At 45.4% G+C, this 27,187-nt stretch overlaps 1 protein-coding gene across 1 annotated transcript in view; it reads right to left on the bottom strand.

Moving 5' to 3' along the window:
• esyt1a (extended synaptotagmin-like protein 1a) overlaps nucleotides 1–27,187 on the bottom strand; it is a 145,228-nt gene that overhangs the window by 7,575 nt on the left and 110,466 nt on the right. The window contains exons 13-29 of the mRNA XM_085972867.1: nucleotides 24,446–24,541; nucleotides 21,929–22,000; nucleotides 21,448–21,534; nucleotides 20,183–20,332; nucleotides 18,327–18,524; nucleotides 17,036–17,212; nucleotides 16,582–16,664; nucleotides 15,987–16,035; nucleotides 14,974–15,063; nucleotides 14,239–14,334; nucleotides 13,729–13,800; nucleotides 11,407–11,493; nucleotides 11,006–11,149; nucleotides 10,112–10,362; nucleotides 9,612–9,704; nucleotides 7,570–7,701; nucleotides 2,310–2,406 (exon numbers count right to left, since the gene is read on the bottom strand). Coding sequence (XP_085828993.1) covers nucleotides 2,310–2,406; nucleotides 7,570–7,701; nucleotides 9,612–9,704; nucleotides 10,112–10,362; nucleotides 11,006–11,149; nucleotides 11,407–11,493; nucleotides 13,729–13,800; nucleotides 14,239–14,334; nucleotides 14,974–15,063; nucleotides 15,987–16,035; nucleotides 16,582–16,664; nucleotides 17,036–17,212; nucleotides 18,327–18,524; nucleotides 20,183–20,332; nucleotides 21,448–21,534; nucleotides 21,929–22,000; nucleotides 24,446–24,541 — 1,974 coding nt within the window. The remainder of the gene's footprint in view (nucleotides 1–2,309; nucleotides 2,407–7,569; nucleotides 7,702–9,611; nucleotides 9,705–10,111; nucleotides 10,363–11,005; nucleotides 11,150–11,406; nucleotides 11,494–13,728; nucleotides 13,801–14,238; nucleotides 14,335–14,973; nucleotides 15,064–15,986; nucleotides 16,036–16,581; nucleotides 16,665–17,035; nucleotides 17,213–18,326; nucleotides 18,525–20,182; nucleotides 20,333–21,447; nucleotides 21,535–21,928; nucleotides 22,001–24,445; nucleotides 24,542–27,187) is intronic.

Raw genomic sequence — 27,187 nt, 5'->3', positions numbered from 1 at the left:
AAGGAGACAGGGCACCAAAATAATGATGGATACCCAGAAGTAATTATAAGAGGGGCTTAGAATGATCACAACCTTGCAAACACTCTCAAATACTAACAGAGTCCTGCAGCAAGTTCCATGATTTGTCTAAAAAAAATTTTAATCCTCAAGATTGATGCGGTTTGTTGCTATCAACGGATCAGATCAAAGCTTCACAGTCGTGAATGGAGGTGGACCATTAAACAACTAACTGGAGGAGGAGGCCTCCATGAATATCTTCATCCTCAATGATGGTGGAGCCCAGCACGTGAGTGCAAAAGACAAAGTTGAAGCATTTGCAACCACCTTCAGCCAGAAGCGTCGAGTGGATGATCCATATCGGCCTACTCCCAAGGTCCCCACCATCACAGGAGCCAGTCTTCAGCCAACTCGATTCACTCCACGCGATATCAAGAAACGACTGAGTGCACTGGATACAGCAAAGGCTATGGGCCTCGACAACATTCCGGCTATCGTGCTGAAGACGTGCTCCAGAACTAGCCGCGCCTCTAGCCAAGCTGTTCCAGTACAGCTACAACACTGGCATCTATCCGACAATGTGGCAAACTGCCCAGGTATGTCCAGTCCACAAAAATCAGGACAAACCCAACCCGGCCAATTACCGCCCCATCAGTCTACTCTCAATCATCAGCAAAGTGATAGCACTGTCGATGACCCCTTCCATCAAGCGGCACTTACTCACCAATAACCTGCTCACTGCTGCCCAGTTTGGTTTCTGCCAAGACCACTTGGCTCCTGACCTCATTACAGCCTTGATCCAAACATGGACAAAGGAGCTGATTTCCAGAGGTGAGGTGAGGTGAGAGTGACTGCCCTTGACATCAAGGCAGCATTTGACCAAGTGTGGCATCAAGGAGCCCTAGTAAAACTGAAGTCAATGGGAATCGGGGGGGGAAAGCACTCCACTGGCTGGAGTCATACCTAGCACAAAGGAAGATGGTTGTGGTGGTTGAAGATCAATCATCACAGGACATCGCTGCAAGAGTTCCTCAGGGCAGTGTCCTAGACCCAACCATCTTCAGTTGCTTCATCAATGACCTTCCCTCCAACATAAGGTCAGAAATGGGGATGTTCGCTGATGACTGCACAGTGTTCAGCGCCATTCACAACTCCTCAGATAATGAAGCAGTCCATGCCCGCATGCAACAAGACCTGGACGACGTTCAGGCTTGGGCTGATAAGTGGCAGGTAACATTCGCGCCACAGAAGTGCCAGGCAATGACTATCTCCAACAAGCGAGAGTCTAACCACCTCCCCTTGACATTCAACGGCATTACCATCACCGAATCCCCCACCATCAACATCCTGGGGGTCACCATTGACCAGAAACTTAACTGGACCAGCCACATAAATACTGTGGCAACAAGAGCAGGTCGGAGGCTGGGTATTCTGCAGCAAGTGTCTCATCTCCTGACTCTCCAAAGCCTTTCCACCATCTACAAGGCACAAGTAAGGAGTGTGATGGAATACTCTCCACTTCCCTGGATGAGTGCAGCTCCAACAACGCACAAGAAGCTCGACACCATCCAGGACAAAGCAGCCCACTTGATTGGCACCCCATCCATCACCTTAAACATTCACTCCCTCCACCACCGGCGTACCGTGGCTGCAGCGTGCACCATCTACAAGATGCAACTCGCCACGGCTTCTTCAGCAGCACTTCCCAAACCCGTGACCTCTTCCACCTAGAAGGACAAGGGCAGCAGGTGCATGGAAACACCACCACCTCCAAGTTGCCCTCCAAGTCACACACCATCCTGACTTAGAAGTATATCGCCGATCCTTCATCGTCGCTGGGTCAAAATCCTGGAACTCCCTCCCTAACAGCACTGTGGGAGTACCTTCACCACACGGACTGCAGCGGTTCAAGGCGGCGGCTCACCACCACCTTCTCAAGGGCAACTAGGGATGGGCAATAAATGCTGGCCTTGCCAGCGACGCCCACATCCTATAAACGAATAATTTAAAAAAAAAAAAACTCATTTTCCAGTTCAGTCTTGATCATTTAAAAAATAATTGCAGGGGAATTGTGAATGTGGGTTGTGCTGTATGTGTTATATATTTAGAATATTTTTCTTTGCATCAACAGGACCTTTTGAAAGTTGTGCAGAAACCCTCATCAAGGGTTATGGGGATCTTATCAAAGGTTATGGGGAGCGGGCGGGAAAGTGGAGGCCAAGATCAGATTAGCCATGATCTTATTGAATGGCGGAGCAGGCTCGAGGATCCAAATGGCCTACTCCTGCTCCTAATGTTCTTATGTACAATACCTTTCCAATCTCTTTGGACATGAAGGAAACACTGTTCTTCACAGTGAGATCCAGCTTTCTCTTCTGTGCTTCATCCAATGATATTTCAAAGTCAAATCTGGAAAAAAAACAGCACAAGAACATAAAGTCCAGAATGAGAAGAGGCCATTCAGCCCATCAGTCCTGCTCCATCCGGAGTCCCTGTATGTTGATTATATCACGGACTCCTTCCCACACCAACTGTTAATCTCTTATTTTAGCAACACTAGTTTCCTTCCCCAACCGGCCCAGAAAAAAAACCAAGCAGTGTTGTTAATATCTTTCTAACCCACAATCCCCCTTCTCGACAGATATTGATCCAGTTCCTTTTTAAAGGTTCCAATTGACCCCAAACCAACTTTGTTCTCTGGGAGGTTGTTCCACATGCCCCCTATCCTGTGGGAGGAAAAAGGTCAAATTTCTTCTGATTAGAACACAGGTTGGGGGGAGGTGTGCTGGACATTTTCACAAACAAATCAGAGTGGCAGCAGCAGCAGACCTGCGGGAGACGAGGCGGCTGAGCGGCGACGGTTATTTAAACCAGCGGCAGAGACCAAGTAGGCTTACTAATCTCTAGGGAGGGAGAGAAGTAAAAAGTAATCGAAGTGTGACGTCACCAGAAAGCAGGTAAGTGATTGGTTGGTGAGTATTTCTCTCTTTTTAAACTTTAACTCTGTGGTTTATAGTTTCTAAGCTTTCTGTGGTGTAGCGGGGACTGTTGGTAAACCAGAGCCCTGAAGTATATCATTTAACTGTAGTGTAATTGGTGGGATTGATTTGTTTAATTTAATTTGAATTAATTAAAGGGTAAGTCATGGCAGGACAGCCCGGCCCCATGGTATGCTCCTCCTGCGCTATGTGGGAACTCAGGGACACTTCCTGTGTCCCTGACAACCATGTGTGCAGGAAGTGTGTCCAGCTGCAGCTACTGGCAGACCGCATTGCGGCGCTGGAGCTGCGATTGGATACATACTGGACCATTCGCGATGCTGAGGACGTCGTGGATATCACGTTCAAGCAGTTGGTCACACCGCAGGCAAAGGTTGGACAGGCAGAAAGGGAAGGGGTGACCAACAGACAGAGTAGTAGACGCAGGCAGGTAGTGCAGGGGTCCCCTGTGGACATCCCCCTCGCAAACAGATATACCACTTTGAATACTGTTGAGGGGGATGGCTTATCAGAGGAAGGCAGCAGCCAACTTCCTGGCACCAGGGGTGGCTCTGCTGCACAGGACGGGAGGAAAAAGAGGGGTAGAACTATAGTAATAGGGGATTCTATTGTAAGGGGAATAGATAGGCGTTTCTGCGGCCACAAACGAGACTCCAGGATGGTGTGTTGCCTCCCTGGTGCAAGGGTCAAGGATGTCTCCGAGCGGCTGCAGAACATTTTGGAAGGGGAGGGTGAACAGCCAGTTGTCGTGGTGCATATAGGTACCAACGATATAGGTAAAAAACGGGATGAGGTCCTAAAAGCTGAATGTAGGGAATTAGGAGGTAAATTAAAAAATAGGACCTCAAACGTAGTAATCTCAGGATTGCTACCAGTGCCACGTGCTAGTCAGAGTAGAAATAGAAGGATATTTCAGATGAATACATGGCTAGAGGAATGGTGCAAGGGGGAGGGATTCAAAATCCCTGGGACATTGGAACCAGTTCTGGGGGAGGTGGGACCAGTACAAACCGGACGGTTTGCACCTGGGCAGGGCCGGGACCGATGTCCTAGGGGGAGTGTTTGCTAGTGCTCTGGGGGTGGGTTTAAACTAAAATGGCAGGGGGTTGGGAACCTGATCAGGGAGACAGAGGAAAGGGAAACAAGGATAAAAGCAAAAGATAGGAAGGAGAAAAACAAAAGTGGCAGTCAGAAAAATCAATGGTTTAAATCAAACATGGCCACAGTAAATAATAATTCTAATAGGTCTAAGAGCGTTAAAAAAACAAGCCTGAAGGCTCTGTGTCTTAATGCGAGGAGCATTCGTAATAAGGTGGATGAATTAGCTGCACAAATAGAGGTAAACAAATATGATTTGATTGGGATTACGGAAACATGGCTCCAGGGTGGCCGAGGCTGGGAACTCAACATCCAGGGGTATTCAATATTCAGGAAAGATAGGCAAAAAGGAAAGGGAGGTGGGGCAGCATTGCTGGTTAAAGAAGGGATTAACACAATTGTAAGGAAGGATATTAGCTCTGATGATGTGGAATCTGTATGGGTAGAACTGAGAAATACCAAGGGGCAGAAAACGTTAGTGGGAGTGGTATATAGACCTCCAAACAGTAATGCGGAGGTTAAGGATGGCATTAAAAGGGAAATTAGAGAAGCGTGCAGTAAGGGCACAGCAGTCATCATGGGTGACTTTAATCTACATATAGATTGGGCTAACCAAATTAGTAACAATACTGTGGAGGAGGAATTCCTGGAGTGTTTACGGGATGGTTTCCTGGACCAATATGTCGAGGAACCAACCAGAGATCAGGCCATCTTAGACTGGGTATTATGTAATGAGAAAGGATTAATTAGCAATCTTGTTGTAAGAGGCCCCTTGGGTCGGAGCGATCATAATATGATCGAATTCTTCATTAAGATGGAGAATGAAGTAGTTGACTCAGAGACGAGGGTCCTGAATTTAAATAAAGGAAACTACGATGGTCTGAGGCGCGAGTTGGGTAGGATTAATTGGAGAATGTCACTCAGGGTTGACGGTGGATAGGTAATGGCAAACATTCAAAGACCGCATGGATGAACTACAAAATTTGTTCATCCCAGTTTGGCATAAAAATAAAACAAAAAAGGTGACTCAACCGTGGCTAACAAGGGAAATTAGGGATAGCATACGATCCAAGGAGAGGGCATATAAATTGGCCAGAAAAAGCAGTAAACCTGAGGATTGGGAGCAGTTTAGGATTCAACAAAGGAGGACAAAGGGATTAATTAAGAAGGGGAAAATAGAATATGAGTGTAAGCTTGCAGGGAACATAAAAACTGACTGTAAAAGCTTTTATAGATATGTGAAGAGAAAAAGATTGGTGAAGTCAAGCGTAGGTCCCTTGCAGTCAGAATCAGGGGAATTTATAATGGGGAACAAAGAAATGGCAGTCCAATTAAATACATATTTTGGTTCTATCTTCACAAAGGAGGACACAAATAACCTCCCAGAGATGTCGGGGAACATAGGGTCTGATGAAAGGGAGGAACTGAAAGAAATCAGTATTTGTAGGGAAATGGTGTTAGGGAAATTGACGGGATTGAAGGCCGATAAATCCCCAGGGCCTGATAATCTACATCCTAGGGTACTTAAGGAAGTGGCCCTAGAAATAGTAGATGCATTGCTGATCATCTTCCAACATTCGATGGAATCTGGAACAGTACCCATGGATTGGAGGGTAGCTAATGTAGCTATTCAAAAAAGGTGGGAGAGAAAAAACGGGAAATTATAGACCAGTAAGCCCGACATCGGTAGTGGGGAAAATGCTAGAGTCCATTATAAAAGATGTAATAGCAGAGCACTTGGAAAACAGTGACAGGATCGGACAAAGTCAACATGGATGTAACTGGTAAAATAGATAAGGGAGAACCAGTGGATGTGGTGTATTTGGACTTTCAGAAGGCTTTCGATAAGGTCCCACATAAGAGGTTAGCGTGTAAAGTTAAGGCACGTGGAATTGGGGGCAAGGTATTGACTTGGATAGAGAACTGGTTGGCAGACAGAAAGCAAAGAGTTGGAATAAACGGGTCTTTTTCCGAGTGGCAGGCAGTGACTAGTGGGGTACCGCAGGGATCGGTCCTTGGACCCCAGCTATTCACAATATATATTAATGATCTAGACAAGGGAACTAGATGTAATATCTCCAAGTTTGCAGACGACACAAAGCTGGGTGGGCGTGTGTGCTGTGAGGAGGATGCCGAGAAACTACAGGATGATTTGGACAGGTTGGGTGATTTGGGCAGAAGCATGGCAGATGCAATATAACGTGGATAAATGTGAGGTTATCCACTTTGGTGGCAAAAACAGGAAGGCAGATTATTATCTGAATGGCAATAGATTGGGAGAAGGCGAAGTGCAACGAGACCTGGGTGTTCTTGTGCACCAGTCGCTGAAGGTAAGCATGCAGGTGCAGCAGGCGGTTAAGAAGGCAAATGGTATGTTGGCCTTCGTAGCGAGAGGGTTTGAGTACAGGAACAAGGATGTCTTGCTGCAGTTGTACAGGGCCTTGGTGAGACCACACCTTGACTATTGTGTGCAGTTTTGGTTGCCTTATCTGAGGAAGGATGTTCTTGCCATGGAAGGAGTTCAGCGAAGATTCACCAGGCTGATACCTGGGATGGCAGGAATGACGTATGAGGAGAGATTGGGTCGATTGGGCTTATACTCGCTGGAGTTTAGAAGAATGAGAGGGGATCTCATTGAAACTTATAAAATTCTGACAGGACTGGACAGACTAGATGCAGGAAGGATGTTCCCGATGGTCGGGGAGTCCAGAACCAGGGGTCACAGTCTAAGGATAAGGGGTAAGCCATTTAGGACAGAAATGAGGAGGAGTTTCTTCACCCAGAGAGTGGTGAACCTGTGGAATTCTCTACCACAGAAGGCAGTAGAGGCCAATTCATTAAATATATTCAAGAAGGAGTTGGATATATTTCTTAAGGCTAAAGGGGTATGGGGAGAAAGCAGGGACAGGGTACTGAATTTGGATGATCAGCCATGATCGCATTGAATGGCGGAGCAGGCTCGAGGGGCCGAATGGCCTACTCCTGCTCCTATCTTCTATGTTTCTATATTTACTTTTTTAGTTTATTATGGCTGTGACTGTGGAGGCAACTGGAATAGGGAACAGAACTATTCAAGGTGCTGTAATATTGTTTAGAAAACACAGCGATGTGCAAGTTACGTGCCTGTTTTACAGTTGTCATTTTGCTAAAATTCCCTCTAAGTCACACATTACTCCATAAACTTTGATGTAAAATATGCACAAAGATTAGATTTTGTGCTGTGATTTTACTGCTCAATTGAAGGTTCCATACAGCAGGATGTTCAAACAACTGCTATCATGTTACCCTAATATTTAAGAGAATCCTGATGCTGAGACTCCCTCTTTATTGGATATATTGAGTCTTTCCCCTCTCATATTCATTTCCATGCCTGTTCATCAATTTTCCATTCTTTTGTTCCCATCTCACACTCTCTCTCTTCTACCCTGGATCTCTCCTTCCCTCTGTTTCTCTTCCTCCTCCCGGCACTCCTTACTTGTCATTATACTCCGGATTGATCGTTTTCTTCTTCACACTCGTTTTTCTCTTTGTCACTCGATTTTTGTCAGGGAGCAGAATGAGAGAGACATATGGGTCCGGGATCTCCTTGGAATGGAGCTTCAGGTTCCTGCAACAAACAACCAATCAACACTCAGCAAAGCTTTCGTACATATTGTGTGGTTAAATTGCGCTTGTTTATAGAGATTGTTTTCAGTCACCAGATTGCTGTCCTTCATGCAACCTGCATTCTCCGACATTAGACTGTTGAGGTTACAGGTCTTCTGTAACTCTCTCCAATGCCAATGGGTGGGCAGGATGCGGGCACTCTGGGTTGCTGCCCGAGCCCTGTTGTTTTTTGTTCCTTGTGAGCCAGAATATTCTACAATTATGAAGCACTCTACCTGTTCCTGGCCCTGATAGGTGGATGTAACCTGTATCCACAACCACTGGAATGGGAAGCCAGTACTTGGAGGCAAATTAAACCCAAGGAACAGGTCATTTCCTTTTGTTACATTTACACTGTTCTCTAATTATCGTGAATGTTTCTTATCCTTTTAAAAAATATATATTCTGATCCCCATTTTATCCCTTTGTCGTCTCCTGGGCTACGTGCCCTGGCTTTGTTTGAGAATTCAAGTGATCACGTCCACATTCACGTGTGTGGGAGGGAAGCACTGAAGAGGTCGAATCACAGTCACCCGTCTCTCATGCACATCAGTAGGTCTTTTGCCTCGGAGCTGCACCTGATGAATAAGACTGTGTACGTCTTCCATGTTGTGTAGCATTTTATGTTCTGCAAGCTCGGAGGGATCTGGTGAAACTTATCATTTGTCTGCTAAAATCAGTGTAAAACCCTGTAAAGTTCATTGCTATTTCATGAGGTCTCCTGTCTTCACAGACCTCATGCAAAATCCCACCTGTGAAAAACATACAGCCCCACCAACAAACCAACCAAGACCGGTAACCGTGTTGGGATCCAAACCCAGGGCTCTGGTGCTGCACACTGACGTGTTGTATTTTCCACTCGGGTATTTCTTAATCTTGCAGCAGAACACTCTGAGCACACTTACTTAGGCCAACCTCAGTTGCCATGACACCTTTTTCTTTGGCCTGCTAAGAGTCATGGTGAAAACCATGGTGCAGTGGTTAGAATGTGGAACTCGCTACCACATGGAGTAGTTGAGGCGAATAGCATAGATGCATTTAGGGGAGGCTAGATAACTACAGGAGTGACAAAGGAATAGAAGGATATGCTGATAGGGTTAGAAGAAGTAGGGGCAGGAGGAGGCTTGGGTAGAGCATAAACACTGGCACAGACCAGTTGAGCCAAATGGCCTCTTTCTGTGCTGTACATTTTAGTAAAAACAGTATCACTACAGACTGTCAATGTTATATCAATGATTTCCCATTTAAACAATGAAATCTGTTACTCTGGGAAAGAGAAGGGAACTTTACACAAAACTAGGAAACTTTGATGAAGTGATTTTAAATGACTGAAGTGGCATGCTAGTGAAGAAGGATCAGCAGAGAATCCCATATCAGCACCTTGGGAGGAGTGACAATGATAAAACAGTGATTCCACACCTGATTGGAACTTATGTAATTTAGGAATTCAGTACCATCTGCACATTCTTAATTGTAGTAAATTATCGAACGATAATCTATTAACTGTAACAGTGTTCCAATATCTGAGAATTCTTATATTGGAAACTGATATGACTAACTGCTGCTGCCAAGGTGCGGTGTTGCAGCAATGATCCTCCCATATCTACAGGAACTCCTGCATTTCACAGAAGGAAAATTAAGGTGCCAGTATATCCTGATGGAGAAGAGAAAACAGAAAAGGAAGGGAGAGAGAGCAAAAACAAAATGCACATCCTGGTGTTCCATTCATTGAGTGACTTAAAGGCTCAGGTGATTATAAAACTGGGTCAGTACAGGATGTATGAAACTGTCTACAGAAGATTTTCACTGTGATCTGTGAAGTGGAATGATTTATTAGCAGTAAAATGGAATGACTGCCTCCCAAACCCTTACCTGCAGGAATGTACCACAAGCAGCAGTCTCCCTTGCAGCATGTTGTACTGCAGTGTCAGCTTGATCTGTGGCAAATCTGAAACATCCATTTTGCTGAAACAGGAAGAGGACAATGTCTGTGATTATATGAAAAGACAAGCAACAACTGCACAGTGTGGTTTCTGAGCAATCAGTCGACAAGTTAGCCACCAGCTCAGGCTTCTGTGGCCCGCAGTAGTGTGGACCCTCAATATACTCAATGTTAAGAGGCCTCCAGCTGTACTCCAATTTGGTGCAAAGTGCAGCAGAGGGTGGGCCTGGGCCGGGGGTTCACCCAGGGCAGGAAAACCGTGTGCTTCCATCCTCTGACAGGCACAGCGCACTTTAGGGAACAAGGCATTATTGTATGATTTAACCTTTAACCCTTGGCCTTTGCCATGCTTCACAAAGCTCCTGTGTAGGCAACATAGGCAAAGGGATAATGTATGCAACTGGTATGAAAATAAAAAGTTGCTCTCTACCGATTCATTCTCTGCCGCAGATCCAGTTCAGATGACGCTGACTCGCTGGCTGGAATATTGGCGTTATGCTCTGAAGCCAAGGAGGATACTGAATGGCTGCTGGGATCATTCACTAATGACGAAACGGGTTTCAGTTCACTCTCGTCACTAACTGAAGGCAAGAAGGACACATTCTCCACCTCACGGTTAGCTGGTTCCTGTGCCATAGTCTGAATCGAGAAAAGCTCGCTGGAATGCTCAGAAACTAGGATCTGTGGGATAATAAAAACAGTCGGAGCACCCCCATTATATAAAAGAACAGTCAGAGTCACAGTCCCCATTATATAAAAGAACAGTCGGAGTCACAGTCCCCATTATATAAAACAGTCGGAGCACCCCCATTATATAAAAGAACAGTCGGAGTCACAGTCCCCATTATATAAAACAGTCGGAGCACCCCCATTATATAAAAGAACAGTCAGAGTCACAGTCCCCATTATATAAAAGAACAGTCGGAGCACCCCCATTATATAAAAGAACAGTCAAAGTCACAGTCCCCATTATATAAAAGAACAGTCGGAGTCACAGTCCCCATTATATAAAACAGTCGGAGCACCCCCATTATATAAAAGAACAGTCGGAGTCACAGTCCCCATTATATAAAACAGTCGGAGCACCCCCATTATATAAAAGAACAGTCGGAGTCACAGTCCCCATTATATAAAACAGTCGGAGCACCCCCATTATATAAAAGAACAGTCGGAGTCACAGTCCCCATTATGTGGTAAAGGCATTGGTCACATTAGAAAGCATGTTCACATGTTGGACATACAGATGAGATGCACACACACACACACACACACACACATAGGTACACATTCACACATGGTCAATACTTGTTTTGTATTCTCTTACCCCCAGCATGACTTTTAACATAATTTGACTATTGGGTCCTGAATTTTCCAGCTGAAACCACTTGTCGAAGGTCAGATTCTTGCTCGTCAGCAGTTGGGAGAGTGGAAGGGTCAGAGTTCCCAGGGTGTGACCGTCGTCCTTAATCTAGAAAACAATGTTGAAAAGAATTTTTTTTTTTTTTAATGAAAAAGGCATAGGCTAGAACCTTTGAAATCAAGTAATGGGATGCTAGATATAGTGGTTTAAACTGAGACAAAAGTAAAATCCACTAGATTTACTATAATGGTTTGGTGTTCCTCCCTCATTGAATTAGGTTTGCTGGTGCACTGAGGTGGGTTAACCAAGATGTAAAATAACCAATTAACAATAGCATTTCATATTCTGGCATTCTTGCTGTTTACCTGAACCTCCAAACGTTCCACATTTGGATTCCCCACAAGGAATGAAAATGACTCCTCCCAGATGGGTAGTTCTGTGCTATTAATAACCTGTAAACAAGAAGGATACCATTAGCAGTTTGTAGTTGTGCACAAAGGACAAGGAAAGTTTATTAGAGTGCGGGTTTCAGCAACGTGACCCCAGTCTTCAAACTCCCAGACAGTAGAGCCTAACCCACTGCACCACCCAGTTCCCTAGAATGTACCATGTTCACTTTTGTTTTAAATGTATTCTTTCTGCCCTCTTTAGGTCCTGGAGGGGAGGGTGAATTTTCTGGTCATAAAGGTGGGAATTCCATTGTTAGGAATGGAACATCAAATGCCATCAAACACTCCCAGAGCAAGTACAGTATGGGTTAGATACAGAGTAAAGCTCCCTCTACACTGCCCCATCAAACACTCCCAGGGCAGGTACAGCACGGGGTTAGTTACAGAGTAAAGCTCCCTCGACACTGTCCCATCAAACACTCCCAGGGCAGGTACAGCACGGGTTAGATACAGAGTAAAGCTCCCTCTACACTGTCCCATCAAACACTCCCAGGGCAGGTACAGCACGGGTTAGATACAGAGTAAAGCTCCCTCTACACTGCCCCATCAAACACTCCCAGGGCAGGTACAGCACGGGTTAGATACAGAGTAAAGCTCCCTCTACATTGTCCCATCAAACACTCCCAGGGCAGGTACAGCACAGGTTAGACACAGAGTAAAGCTCCCTCTACACTGTCCCATCAAACACTCCCAGGGCAGGTACAGCACGGGTTAGATACAGAGTAAAGCTCCCTCTACACTGTCCCATCAAACATTCCCAGGGCAGATACAGCACGGGGTTAGACACAGAGTAAATCTCCCTCTACACTGTCCCCATCAAACACTCCCAGGGCAGGTACAGCACGGGTTAGATACAGAGTAAATCTCCCTCTACACTGTCCCCATCAAACATTCCCAGGGCAGATACAGCACGGGGTTAGATACAGAGTAAAGCTCCCTCTACACTGTCCCATCAAACACTCCCAGGGCAGGTACACCACGGGGTTAGATACAGAGTAAAGCTCCCTCTACACTGTCCCCATCAAACACTCCCAGGGCAGGTACAGCACGGGTTAGATACAGAGTAAAGCTCCCTCTACACTGTCCCATCAAACACTCCCAGGGCAGGTACAGCACGGGTTAGATACAGAGTAAAGCTCCCTCCACACTGTCCCATCAAACACTCCCAGGGCAGGTACAGCACGGGCTATATACAGAGTAAAGCTCCCTCTACACTGTCCCATCAAACACTCCCAGGGCATGTACAGCATGGGTTAGATACAGAGTAAAGCTCCCTCTACACTGTCCCATCAAACACTCCCAGGGCATGTACAGCACGGGTTAGATACAGAGTAAAGCTCCCTCTACACTGTCCCATCAAACACTCCCAGGGCAGGTACAGCACGGGTTAGATACAGAGTAAAGCTCCCTCTACACTGTCCCATCAAACACTCCCAGGGCAGGTACAGCACGGGTTAGATACAGAGTAAAGCTCCCTCTACACTGTCCCATCAAACACTCCCACGGGCAGGTACAGCACGGGTTAGATACAGAGTAAAGCTCCCTTACTCAGCCCTATCAATGTGTCTCAACCCAATCTCAAAATCCACCTGCTACTGTATCAGTGTGACATGTGTTATTTCCATTTCCCTTAACAGCCATTCCTGTGGCCTTTCTAACCAAGCTGCAAATTTAGTTCTAATTAGTGCAGAACTAACATCACCGAGACGAGGAGTGAGGTCTCAACTTCATACATTATCAGATTGTTAATGAAACTGCTTTATTGCGGTTCCCACTTTCTCCATTTATATGTAGATGTTGGCTTGTGAAATGAACCGAGAATTGATATTAAATCGTGCTGTTGGCTGCGGTGTGGGCTGGTTGCTTGCTCTGATGGCTGAGCTGGCTTGCAGAATGTGACTGGCTGTAATACAGCAGAGCCAGAGTAGAGGGCTGATTTGTCACTCAAGTCCCTCCTTAGACCTGCTTTTTGAAGAATGTGATTTTCTTGATTTTACCAGCAATGATTTTCGGCATATTTTGCAGTGACTAATCACCAGCCCTACCTCAATGTCTAGGATTTCACATTGCCATGGAGTGAGGTGGGCGGGGGGAAAAGATCCTCCCTTCTATACCAGTGGCCTTCATTCAGGAACAGGTTAGCTTTTATATAAAGAGCATCATTTATCCAGATGCCAGAAATGTGTGCATTTTGAAAGCTCCAAAGCTAATTACCCAGTGAGAGGGTCAGTCTCTTACCTGACTTTTAAACGAGGTGCGATTGAGAGTGAGCTGAGCCATTGGACTGGGGAGCTTCTTCCCTTTCTTCATCTGTGTGAACATGGAAGATCCACAATCAGAATCACAGCAATGAACAAGAGCTAGCAACTTAATTCAACTCTCATTAATGGTCTTATTCTATACTGTAGATTAACAATGACACAGTCATTGGGAAAAGGCTCGTCTTAAATGGCCAAGATTAGAATATAGTGCAGTACCATGCACACATACACAGACCCTATTTGGAGGAGTGGTTGAGTCTTGGTTATGGAGTCATACAATCAGGGCATTGGACAAGTTGCCCTGTATAAATTGATACACGAGCCTTGCTAGATTGCTAGGAAATATAGATCCCTCCCTTTCCAACTATATCTCTAACAAGCCTAAATGCAGACTCGCCCATACAATGGCAGGGACCAAACAGCTTCAGCAACTATAACTGGGACAGAAATCGGCATTTTATTGAGAATCAGCAAGTCTGATGCCTACAGGAAGTTCGTGTGCCCTGTCCAGGTAGACGGTCAAGATGGCAGCAGATGGTTCCACCTCGTTCTGTGTGAAGATGGTCCTGTTAGCCTGAAGCACCTGCAAACAGATGGATGGGGGGGGGGAAAATCATTAAAGTAAAATACCAGCTCTCAAATTAGACTAAATGAGAGGGATAAGCAGCTTCTTTACAACTTCCCGTTAACAAAATAAAAACCAGTTAAAGCAAAATCCTTCATCTGGACTCCCTTTCAGTCTGGCTGGTCACAGTGTCCCTATTTTGGTTCTAGTACTTGACAGGAAACAAAGTATTCGCACAAGGAGCACTGTTATGGAGCCCAGTGCAGATTGAGGAAGGTGCAGGAATTTTACAATCCCAATTTCATTCTACAGTACTTGCCAAAATTACATTTTTTTTTTAAAAAGCAGCACCCAGTCCTGATGGTAATTCCTAATTTGACTTTGAAACATGAAAGCACGATGTTCAGCTTCCAAAAATGAAAACTATTTCTTCTCCCCTCTACCAGCTGCATAGGATAAAACGCAGACTCAACCTCCAGGAGCAGAATTTCATCCCGCGTTATTTGGAACTCACCGAAAGCCTGCCGCTGGCACCACCCCCACTATATCGTGCCCATAAGGCACTGTGCCACATGCGCCATCCTCTTGGCTGGAGAGACAAGACGTGAGAAATGAGAGTTGGACAGTAAGTAGAAGGAAAACTGGTACCAATCTCACCTGTTCTAGGATGACTGAATCCATGCCCGGTGGCAACCATTCCAACTTGAGATGAAGTTTTCCTGATTTGACATCATTCAGCATGAACCACTGCCGATGGACAAGGAAAAGGAACATATTGTTGGGTAGCATAGTGATTATGATAATCGCTTAATTCCCCAACTTTAATAACGAATGCGTTATTAGCCTGTATAATGTCACGCATACAATCCTTGGGCCTACTGGTCCTAGAAAGATCACCTGAATGGCTCTCAACTAGACATTCCGCAACTAGACATTCCGTTCTTGGAGCTGGCTGTCAAATTTTATTCTTAATGTAAACTTGGGAGCAAAAGTCTAGAGTGTGTTTTTTAAAATTGTGGAGCTTTCAGTAAAATATCAAAACTCGACCAACAGCTGCAAAATCGTCAGGATCTCGAAACGAAGTTCAGCACCACCAGCAAGGAAAGGAGCAGCTAGAGTGAGATTAGATTAAGTGGCTCATGTGGAGAGAAACACCAGTGCAGACCTGATGGACTGAATGGCCTGTCTTGGCATTGTAACATGCCATGGGGGGCGATTTTCAACTGCCTTCACATCTGGAAAGCAGGCATCCAAGATTCTTCCCACTCTCTTCCAGATATCTCTGCAAGGGATAGGATGGTGCTGGCTAGACAAGCGCTCTGTGCTGGTAGGCTGCAAGGTTCTAGCTGGTTAAACTCCCTAATCCTTGACATTTCCCAACCTGCGTCTGAAAGTTTAGCTAAGTATGGTGTGTGGTAATGGGGAGAGAGTGAGCACTCCGTATCAGCTAAACAGAAACTCCAGCTATGTGGGAGCTCAGTGGAGACGCCCAATTTTCTATCCATTAATTTAAATGGATGGAAAATCAAGACGGTTCCCTTCCTGATGTACACTTCTCCTCCCTGCCCGATTTCCCTGTAGCCGCTGCGCCCAGGGGATCCAATACTCCCAGCTGCAGCAACAGGAAGATCTGTCCCATTATATGATTTGAATTAACCAGATTTCCATACCTCATCCATAACTTTACTGTTCATGATGTCCTTGTAGCTGATCTTCAATCTGCGTGCAAGAGAATACAATTTAAATCGAATACAATTTAAATCAAACACATCAAGGAAATTCTTTTACATTACAAGTAAATACAACTAAACACAGACCTTCCTAGAAAGCAGTTGATTTGTTAGTAGATGTGTGGTGGATTACCCTGACCACCCACAGAACTTTCAAAACTAAGTTTCTAACAAGTTTCTGGTGTTTTGTTTGCTTTTTGATAGGGCAGTGTAGAGGGAGCTTTACTCTGTATCTAACCCCGTGCTGTACCTGCCCTGGGAGTGTTTGATGGGACAGTGTAGAGGGAGCTTTACTCTGTATCTAACCCCGTGCTGTACCTGCCCTGGGAGTGTTTGGTGCTGGGAATAGGAATGTGTTCCATACCCCAGAGAAAACACACTTCACCTTGATAAGCACAAAATTCACCGAAACATTTGAGGAACCAGTTCCCGGTACAACAGAGTGTCAAAGCTCCAAATGAAGGACAGCTTCTTTGTTCTCATGCTTTGTTAACATTGGATGAAACTTTCTGAATTTCCCGACACATCGACATACCTTCCGAGGAAATCATCCTTGTCTATGTCCTTATCAAAGAGCTCAAACTCCAGCTCCTGACCTGGAATGTGATTTACGATAACCTAAGGAGAGAGGTTACCACAGGTCAGAACATTCCTTCGGAAGAAAGTAGCAGCTGATTAAACCACACCAGGTAGGAGGAACTAACAGGGCCAGAAATTTGCCCCTAAGTGTGAAATAATCTACCACTTTATACAACAAACACCAGGAGTACGGAGTAAAAAAGGGACAGTGGCTGCCCTGCACGCAGGACTTGCCCTCTCGGCCATGGAATGGCAGAGCAAAGGAAATAAAATAAACTTTAACTACATTTTAAAATGAAGACTCACTCAGTCCACTTGTTACCCAGACCCACCCACCATGGTCCTGCAGGGTAAAGGGATCTAATTTTATTCCCCATTGGTTTCGAACTGCATCATCTGAACACACTGACCTCATACATCTCATGCCACTTGGGATTAAGGTTTTCTTTAATTGTTTTGCTTCGGAAACCTTGGGCTCCTGCTCGCACTTTGACGTAGGGATCAGACTTCCCTTTCATCATCCCTTTCATGAAGTTGTCCTTTGCGATTAGGTTCTCAGCTTCTAACAGATGAATCCGTATCACCCCCTGAAAGAAGATCGAAAGTTAATGACTGCAACTTTTTAGCAACATAGGAACAGGAGTAGGCCATTCAGCTCCTTGAGCCTGCTCCAGCATTCAATTAGATCATGACTTATCTGTACTTCAACTCCATTTTTGATTGCTTTTTGTACCTGTCTACTAGCTTTTAATTATTTGTGAACTTGGACTTCCAAATCTCTTTGCTCCTCCACAGTTCCTAGTTTTTCACCATTTAGAAAATAGTGACCAGAAAATTGTGTTTACTGGCCCTATATACACACTTCAGAATCTTTGTTTCTTCCCAACAATCATTTGTTAAATAAATGTACTTTTTCATCACTCAGTTTCATATAAAAAGCTCATGACAATATTACTAAATTGCATTGGCTGTCAGCAAAAAAAAATTGTTTGAAGTAAATCTCCAAAGTAGTCGGATTCTTCAAAATATGACCGTTTTGCTTCCTGTATAACTTCAAAGGTGCAGCATCTTCGAACAGCACGGTACATTCTGTATTCTCTTGCACAAATTACATTGCTCATAATTTTTATATGAACTCTTTTCTACTCAATCCCCGCAATCCATACCACTATGGCCTGGTCTTAAAAGCTCCCCCATTGAACAGGTCACGCACATCTCCAGGATCGATACCAGCCATGTTCTGTCTTTGGTACAGGAAGTGGCTTTATATGCAAGGCACTGCTATCAGTAGTCACATTACCCACAGCTACTGCTACCCAATCCTTGCACTGGGTTGGCTGGGAATCACTGAATCTGTTCTGAACAGGGCAGCTGAATCGAGCATCCAGTTCAAGCCTTTCAAATGAGAGTTTAAATCAATGCTTCCCTAAATGTGGCCCAACTTTGGTCTTTCAGAAGGAGTCCAGTGCTCTCTCGCTAGAGCAACAGGAGCACCTGCAATGACACCATTTTAAATTTGATGGCCTTGACCTTAGTGTTGCCCTATAGTTCAAAATCAATGACTAACCAGCCAAGCACTCTGACAAATCATATTGCCATAGATGAAGTATTTCATCAACTATCAGCCTGAATTATACCAACTGGCATAGTGAATCCTTACACACGTGGAAATGTAAAGCGACCATGTAATTGAGCAAGTACCTCAGTCCCCACACTGCTGGGGGCGCTGCTTTCAGTTGGTAAGGGAGCTTGGATCAGGGTCCCCACTCCCGTAGCCTCCACCAACTTAGCTGCAGTCATATTGATCTTGTCAGACTTGGATGATCCCTGTTTTTTTTCCAGTGTGGTTTTCCGACTTCTAGGAATCTTCTCCAGATCAACCGCATCAGAAATCAGGACCTACCAATGAAACAGACAGCCATGTTAAAAGAAAGCAGGGGAGTAGTGTGACACCCGATTTATTCTGCTTTATTTTAAAAACTCAAAGAACAAGTGATTCGCGTATAGCATTTAAGGGGATCTTATTTCAAATTTAACAGGGTGTCTTTGTCCAGTGAAAGTGCTACAGAGAATCCTGTCTCCTCCTCATTGCATTTTTCACTTCCACATACACCACCTAGCTAGAATGTGAGACAGATGTGTGAAAGAGGCCAATGGTGCAAATAGAAAGAGCACAAGAGACAACGCGAGAGAGGAAGGGGTGGTGATACAGAGGGGTGCATTTCAGCTGGGAGCATGCTCCTTAATCTGTTCACATAAAATGTCTGTGTGCTATTTTAACACTTCAAAATAGAGTTAATGATTACGTTAAAATCGTGCACAAAGGAATTTTAAGCGAACAGTAAATAGTACGCTGTCAGAGGAAATTAAGCTGCAATGGAGACAAGGGAGAAACAGAGCAGGTGGAGAATAGAACATGAGGCAATTCACAGAGAAAGCACAAACACGAGGCAATTCACAGAGAAAGCACGAACACGAGGCAATTCACAGAAAGCACGAACATGAGGCAATTCACAGAGAAAGCACGAACATGAGGCAATTCACAGAGAAAGCACGAACATGAGGCAATTCACAGAGAAAGCACGAACATGAGGCAATTCACAGAGAAAGCACGAACATGAGGCAATTCACAGAGAAAGCATGAACATGAGGGAAAGCACGAACACGAGGCAATTCACAGAGAAAGCACGAACACGAGGCAATTCACAGAGAAAGCACGAACACGAGGCAATTCACAGAGAAAGCACGAACAGTGATTGAGAAAGTTTGCTCTTTCACTCTGTGTTTAACGAGACCATGGGTGCTGGTGCAACCTGACATCCCATAATCCGGCCATATAATGTCATTTTTAGCCATTAAGCCACTATTGGGTTTAAAAGGACAGTCTTTCTGCTGTGGTTGTAGGATGGATTAGAGCCTGATGTTTTATTGGTACAGTTGGAAACGTGTAATTTTATCATTTCCCAGAAAGCAATGCCAGTTACTTTAAGGTTGAAACCTGCCAATATACCAAAAAGATTTCACGTTGAGCTGTTACTGAAACAGTTACAGAACAGACTGAATAATGGCCTGAAGTCCGAGAGAGAGAGAGACAGAGGGAAAGTGAGAAACTGAAAAAGAAACACTAAAAATGGAAAGAAAGAAAAGAACTGAGCAGAGTGTTGGGGTGCAGCTTCATGTCTTCCATTCCTTGCATGGTGAGTTTCCATTCTTGGCCAAGCCACTAGAGGGAGCCAGTGAGCTAAAAGTGTCATTTCAACATAAAGGGGTTGATTTTCACCTTCACCACACCGGCAGTAATCTAACAGAGCAAATCCCCCACCTTTTAAAGGACCCACCTGATTTTCATTCTATTGAAATCAGTGGGATGAGTTAGGCAGGTTCTATAATGGGCGAGCACCAGATTACTGTCCAGACAAAAATGTACCCCAATGTTCTGTCTCCTGCTTCTTGAATTCTGTGGTCAGACCACCCGATTGTCCCTGGTGTCAGTCCCAGGCCATAGGAGGTCTTTTTAAAAAGGTCCAAGATCTCGGACCTGTTGATGTCTCACTCACCCGCATTATGATTTTCAGATAAATCTGGCTGTTGCGCCCAGAATGTTCTAGTGGGAACCACTGGTCAAAGCTCATATCTGGGCTCCTCAGTAACTGTGACAGAGGCAGGGACAGTGACCCCAGACTCAACTGACGGTCATCATCCTTAATCTGGAAGATAAAGTAATATGAACAGATTTAACTGAAACGCTAAAACTGTGGACTTGTAATTAACATTTATGTAGTTTTTAACCCCCCGCTTCCCTTCTAATTTTATCTTTATCCCATTTTCAATTATTTTTCTCCCTTCTTGTACTATACCGTATATTAGTAATGTTGCTTCAAGAATGTTTTTGGATCTTTACATCCTGTCCATTATGTAGAGTTACATAAAAATGACAACACAGAAACAGGCCGTTCAGCCCCACCAGTCTGTGTTGGTGCTTATCCTCCTCACAGTCAGTAATCCCAGTGCCTGCTCTATTCCCATATCCCTTTATCTCCCTTTCCTTAAACCACCTATCTAACCTATTATTAAATATTGAAATTGACCAGGAATTTCCTCGGAACTGTTCCCACTCCGCTGGTCAGGGAAACTCCGTTTACATAAATGGGATTTCCCCAGCACCTCCGATAAAGTAATGGCAGTGGAACGGGAGAAGCGCCGAGGAAACTTCAGGCCATGGTCTCCGCTTCAGTCACTAACTCCAGTAGTGCACTCCAGTCTCACAACCCTGTTTCTCCTGCTCTCTGTCCTAAATCGCTTACATTTAATCTTATCTCTATGTGCCTGATTTTAATCGCTCCACCATTGGCAGCCGTGCTGTCAGCTGCCAAGGTCCTAAGCTCTGGAATTCCCTCCCTAAACCTCTCCACCTCTTGCTCCTCCTTTAAGACGCTCCTTAAAACCGACCTCTTTGACCAAGCTTTTGGTCACCTGTCCCAATATCTCATGTGGCTCGGTGTCAATTTCTGTCTGATAACGCGCCTGTGAAGCGCCTTGGGACATTTTACTACATTAAAGGCGCTGTATAAATACACGTCGTTGTTGACCAGAAAAGTGGGAAAGTGTTCCATTTCCCCAATGATGTAAGCTCACCGTGATACCCACAGAAAATGCAAACCCCAAACCAAAGAGTTCTTTGAAGAAAGAAAAAGTGTTAGATACCATTTAAACTTCCTGCCAGGATACAATATTTAGGCAAAACCCAGTTTGTTGCTAAATTACAGTTAACACATAAAACTGCTTTAGTCACGTGTCCCTCTGGAAAGGTTAAGAAAAGTACCTGTATATCGAGGTCCTGTTGATTCGGATTCTGAACAAAGAAGGTAAAGGCGTCCTCCCAGACTGGGGCGTTTGTGTTATACACGGTCTGTGGGAAGAGACAATAATGTGACATCTCGGAGTGGCAGAACTCTGTCAACTTGGTTTATCAGTTTAAAAAATATAACTGTAAATGGCAATGTGAAATATCTGAGGAGATGATGTCCATGTCATTCTGCTATGTATCTACATACTCCAATATTTTACTGAGTAAGTGTGTGCACAGACTGTAAGCCATGCTGGGGGAGTATCTGTTGCGAACTGTAATGTAAATGAGGGCAGCAGACAATCTGAAAGGGAAGCAAACTCTGTGAGGGACTGATGATCACCAGGGAGTTGTGAAAGGGGCTATCATGGAGCACATGCTGGCGGTTCTGCCCTGCTCCATTTTACATTGCACTGTATTCATCTGAAATAATGGACCTGGCAGTGCCCATTCGTACCCTGCTCTCGAAGGTTTTGTCCAATAGTGAAGCCTGTACCAGAGGATTCGGCTCCCTGGTCCCTTGCTTTAGCTGTGGGCAAAAAGAAAAATAAGTTAGTGAAACAGCAACTACGGGAGGTGGATACAGGACCTGACAGAGAGAGAGAAACTGAGAAAGAGAGAAACAGAGACAGATGAGCAGAAAGAAATATAGAGGAGATGGAAAAGGGGTGGGCAATTAAAATTCCCCGGGTACTTTACTCGCCCTGGAGCTGCCAGGAGTTAACTTGCCGCGATTTTCACTGGCTCCCGAGCAGGCAGCAAGGACACCTGCCCAAAGCTGGCAGGGTCCTTTTTAACATTTGTATGTCAGGTTCCGATGATGTCCCAACGAGGCAGCAGACTGGGGCCTGTAGAGACCCAAAAAGGTAAGTTTTCATAGAATCATAGAAAGTTACAGCACAGAAGGAGGCCATTCGGCCCATCGTGTCCGTGCCGGCCGACAAAGAGCGATCCAGTCTAATCCCACTTTCCAGCTCTTGGTCCGTAGCCCTGTAGGTTACGGCACTTCAAGTGCATATCCAAGTACTTTTTAAATGTGGTGAGGGTTTCTGCCTCTACCACCCTTTCAGGCAGTGAGTTCCAGACCCCCACCACCCTCTGGGTGAAGAAATTTTCCCTCAAATCCCCTCTAAACCTCCTACCAATTATTTTAAATCTGTGTCCCCTGGTTGTTGACCCCTCTGTTAAGGGAAATAGGTTCTTCCTATCCAGTCTCCCCTCAGCCTCCTCTATTCTAAAGAAAACAGACCCAGCCTATCCAATCTTTCCTCATAGCTAAAATTCCCCAGTCCAGGCAACATCCTCGTAAATCTCCTCTGCACCCCCTCTAGTGCAATCACATCTTTCCTGTAATGTGGTGACCAGAACTGCACGCAGTACTCTAGCTGCGGCCTAACTAGTGTTTTATACAGTTGAAGCATAACCTCCCTGCTCTTGTATTCTACGCCTCGGCTAATAAAGGCAAGTATCCCGTATGCCTTCTTAACCATCTACTTGGCCTGCTACCTTCAGGGATCTGTGGACATGCACTCCAAGGTCCCTTTGTTCCTCTATGCTACTCAGTGTCCTACCATTTAATGTGTATTCCCTTTGCCTTGTTAGCCCTCCCCAAATGCATTACCTCACACTTCTCCGGATTGAATTCCATTTGCCACTGTTCTGCCCACCTGACCAATTTATTGATATCTTCCTGCAGTCTACAGCTTTCTTCTTCATTATCAACCACACAGCCGATTTTAGTATCATCTACAAACTTCTTAATCATACTCCCCTACATTCAAGGGACCTAGTACTGCGCCCTGCAGAACCCCACTGGAAACAGCCTTCCAGTTACAAAAACACCCTTCGACCATTACCCTCTGCTTCCTGTCTCCGAGCCAGTTTTGAATCCAACTTGACACTTTGCCCTGGATCACTTTCATGACCAGTCTGCTATGCGGGGCCTTATCAAAAGCCTTGCTAAAATCCATATAGACTACATCAAACTCACTACCCTCATCGACCCTCCTTGTTACCTCCTCAAAAAATTCAATCAAGTTAGTCAGACACGACCTTCCCTTAACAAATCCATGCTGAATTATTTTTAAATTTAAATTTTTTTTTTTTTTTTACATTCCTTGTGGGGCCTGGAGGAACAGGAGTACTCCTTTGGGCCTCGCAAGGAAAGCCTGGGCCTCCCCTGTGCAATCTTGCCCTCTCCTGATCACAGGGACTCGATGGGATGGCCTGGTAGCCGGTCCCACCACTCACCTGGTCTCGGTGGGCGGGAAGTTGGCCGATGCCATTTAATGAGACTCGGGAGTTAAAATACCCCGGGCCTCATTTCTGTTTGAACTGACACCAAAACTCACCCACCGAAAACTGATCCCCAGTTACAATCGGGGCCAAAGAGAGACAGAGAAAAGAAGAAGAGCAAGAGAGACAGATGAGAGAGAGAGAGATGGACAGACAAACCAGCAACACACACACAGAGCTAAAGACAGACGGAGAGAGGGGAGTAAAACAGAAAAAGATGAAATAAGTTCAAGTTAAACTTGGGGAATCAATAATCTATAATTTGATGATGAGATTGGCTGATTTCTTTGTGTAGCTGGTAAGGGTTCGACTTCAGCTGCATGGACGAGATAGATGTATTTAAAAACACCAACTGCCAAATCACAGATAAGACAGAAGTTGGGCGCTGGATGGAGATTTCTTCACTCTGCTTCTGATTACCATATTGCACTTACACCACTGGTAAACTAGCCAGCAGGGTGGGCCCCATCACCAAGAGGGTCTCGCCTGGCAGACCGTGTCACGTCAAAGCACTGCAAAATCTGATGGCAAACACACCACCCAAGGCAACACAGAGCAGTGCAGTGTAATGCCAGGATTGAGGTTTGAAGGTGCTGCTGGTGTTTTATTCTCACAGTTCAGCTGTAAAATGGGACCTATTGCTGATCGAAGCCTCTCGCCCCACGACCATTATACGTACCGGGAGATCCTGTGCTTGGTCCACGTAGACAACCATGATGGCAGCGGAGGGTTCCTCACTGTTCTGTGCAGTGATGGAGTTATTAACAAGCAGTGCCTAAAGATAACAAACACAATTAATATTTTTTTTAAATCACGATTTTGATGGGATGCAGTCCCTCTTTTTCCTCTCCCTACATGTCTCACTGACCATACAGCATAGTTACTGGCTGGAGTGGAGATCATGGCCCGTATTTTCCGATCCCTATGGATGTGTACGAGCTGTGTACACACCCATAGGGACATCGGAAATGCCGGTTTCAGGCATGCAAAGCGCATGCGCTAAAAAAACAGCATTTCCGATCTGTCAAGATCGGACGTCTGCCCTGGAGAAGGGCCTCTGCAGGTGGAGAGTTCCGCTTTCTGGAGACCCTCCGCCTGCAGAAAACCCTTAGAAATCTTATGCCTGGTAAAAGCAGGCATAATACCTGCTTTTACCAGCATAAGAGTTTAAAAAAGTAAAAAAAAGTTTTTCCCTCATTTATAATTTAAAAATACTTTTAAGAAAAGGTAAGTTTATTTTTAGCCCCGTAAAAAACTTTAATTATTTTTTTCAAAAAATTAAGTTTTTGTTTAAAATATTTAATTTAATGTAATTTTAACTCTTTAAAAATGTGATGGTTTGTTTTAAAAATGTATTTAATGCTGTAGTGTCTTTTTTCAGAGATCCCCATTCATATATTTGACAGGTCTATCTATCTGTCAAAGTATGATGGTAAGGTGCAGACCCTTCTACATGCCTCGGGAATTCACGGCTGTTATCATCACTGCGGTCTACATCCCACCACACGCTAATGCCAAACTAGCACTGAAGGACCTCTACAGGGCCATCAGCGAACAACAAACTGCGCACCCAGACGGAGCTTTTATCGTCGCGGGGGACTTCAATCACATAAACCTAAAAACTGTACTACCGAAATTCCACCAGAATGTTTCCTGCCCCACAAGAGGGGAGAACACACTGGATCAAGTCTACACGAGCATTGTAGACGCTTATAAGGCCATTCCCTGCCCCCACCTTGGGAAGTCTGACCACCTCTCCCTGTTTCTAGCCCCGGCATACAAACCGCTCATCAAAAGAGGGAGAACATCAGTGAGAGCAGTGAAAGTATGGCCAGAGGGGGCAGTATCGGAGCTTCAGGATTGCTTCGAACGCACTGATTGGGGCATATTTGCCCATAATGACATCGAGGAATACGCATCCACAGTGCTATTCTACATCAACAGCTGCGTCGAGGTCGTCACGACCCAAAAATATCAGGACATACCCCAACCAGAAACCCTGGATGAACGGAGAGGTCCGCTCACTGTTGAAAGCACGCGACGCAGCATTTAAATCTGGCGACGCGGCGGCTTACAGTGCAGCTAGGACCAACCTAAAAAAGGGTATCAGGACTGCCAAAAGGAAACACACTGCGGATAGAGGATCACTTCCACAACAACTCGGACCCCCGGCGCATGTGGCAAGGCATCCAGTCCATCACTGACTACAAGGGCAAAAACACCAGCCCCCCGGTTAGCGATGCCTCCCTTCCGGAGGAGCTTAACAACTTCTATGCTCGCTTCGACAGGGACAACAGGGAGCCGGCTACCAAAGCCTTGCCACCCCCGGAAGACCAGGCGCTCACTCTGTCGACCTCCGACGTAAGGGGTGTTCTACGCGGAGTGAACACACGAAAGGCTGCTGGACCGGATAGCATCCCTGGACGGGTACTCAAGGAATGTGCTGATCAGCTGGCTGATGTCTTCACCGCCATCTTCAATCTGTCATTGGCCCAGGCAGTAGTCCCTACATGCTTCAAGACCGCTACCATTATTCCTGTGCCAAAACAAACGGCTGTGACGTGCCTGAACGACTATCGACCTGTCGCACTCACACCCATCATAATGAAGTGTTTCGAGAGACTGGTCTTAGCCCACATCAAAGCCAGTGTTCCCGCCTCTCTTGACCAACACCAGTTTGCCTATCGTGCAAACAGATCAACGGAGGATGCAATCACAACTGCTCTACACTCGGCACTGAATCACCTAGATGGTAAGGAGACCTACATCAGAATGCTGTTCATAGACTACAGCTCAGCATTCAACACTATCGTCCCCAACAAGCTGGCCACCAAACTCCAAACTCTTGGCCTGAACACTTCCCTCTGCAACTGGACCCTGGACTTCCTAACAAACAGACCCCAGTCTGTCAAATTAGGTAACCACACCTCCCCCCCCCCGACCCTGACCCTGAACACGGGGGCCCCACAAGGATGTGTGCTGAGCCCCCTCCTCTACTCCCTCTTCACCCACGACTGTGTGGCTGTTCATGGTTCCAACGCCATCATCAAGTTTGCGGATGACACCACGGTAGTAGGCCAGATCACCAACAACGATGAGTCAGCCTACAGGGAGGAGGTCCAGCATCTCGTGAAGTTGTGCGCCGATAACAACCTGGCCCTTAACATCAAGAAAACCAAAGAAATCATTGTGGACTTCAGGAAGTCCAAAGGCGGAAGTCACACCCCCATCCACATCAATGGGGCTGTGGTGGAAAGGGTGGACAGCTTTAAGTTCCTCGGAGTCCACATCACGGAAGACCTCTCCTGGTCCCTCAACACCTCCTCTCTGGTGAAGAAGGCCCAGCAGCGCCTATATTTCCTAAGGAGGCTGAAGGGATGTAACCTGTCACCCCTGATCCTCTCTAACTTTTACCGCTGCA

Source organism: Somniosus microcephalus, chromosome 33 (assembly GCF_052327205.1).
Source record: "Somniosus microcephalus isolate GS21.2 chromosome 33, FLI_Smic_1.0, whole genome shotgun sequence".
NCBI lineage: Eukaryota > Metazoa > Chordata > Chondrichthyes > Squaliformes > Somniosidae > Somniosus > Somniosus microcephalus.
Note: the sequence above shows the minus strand (reverse complement) of the source record. Positions and strands in the feature narration are given on the sequence as shown.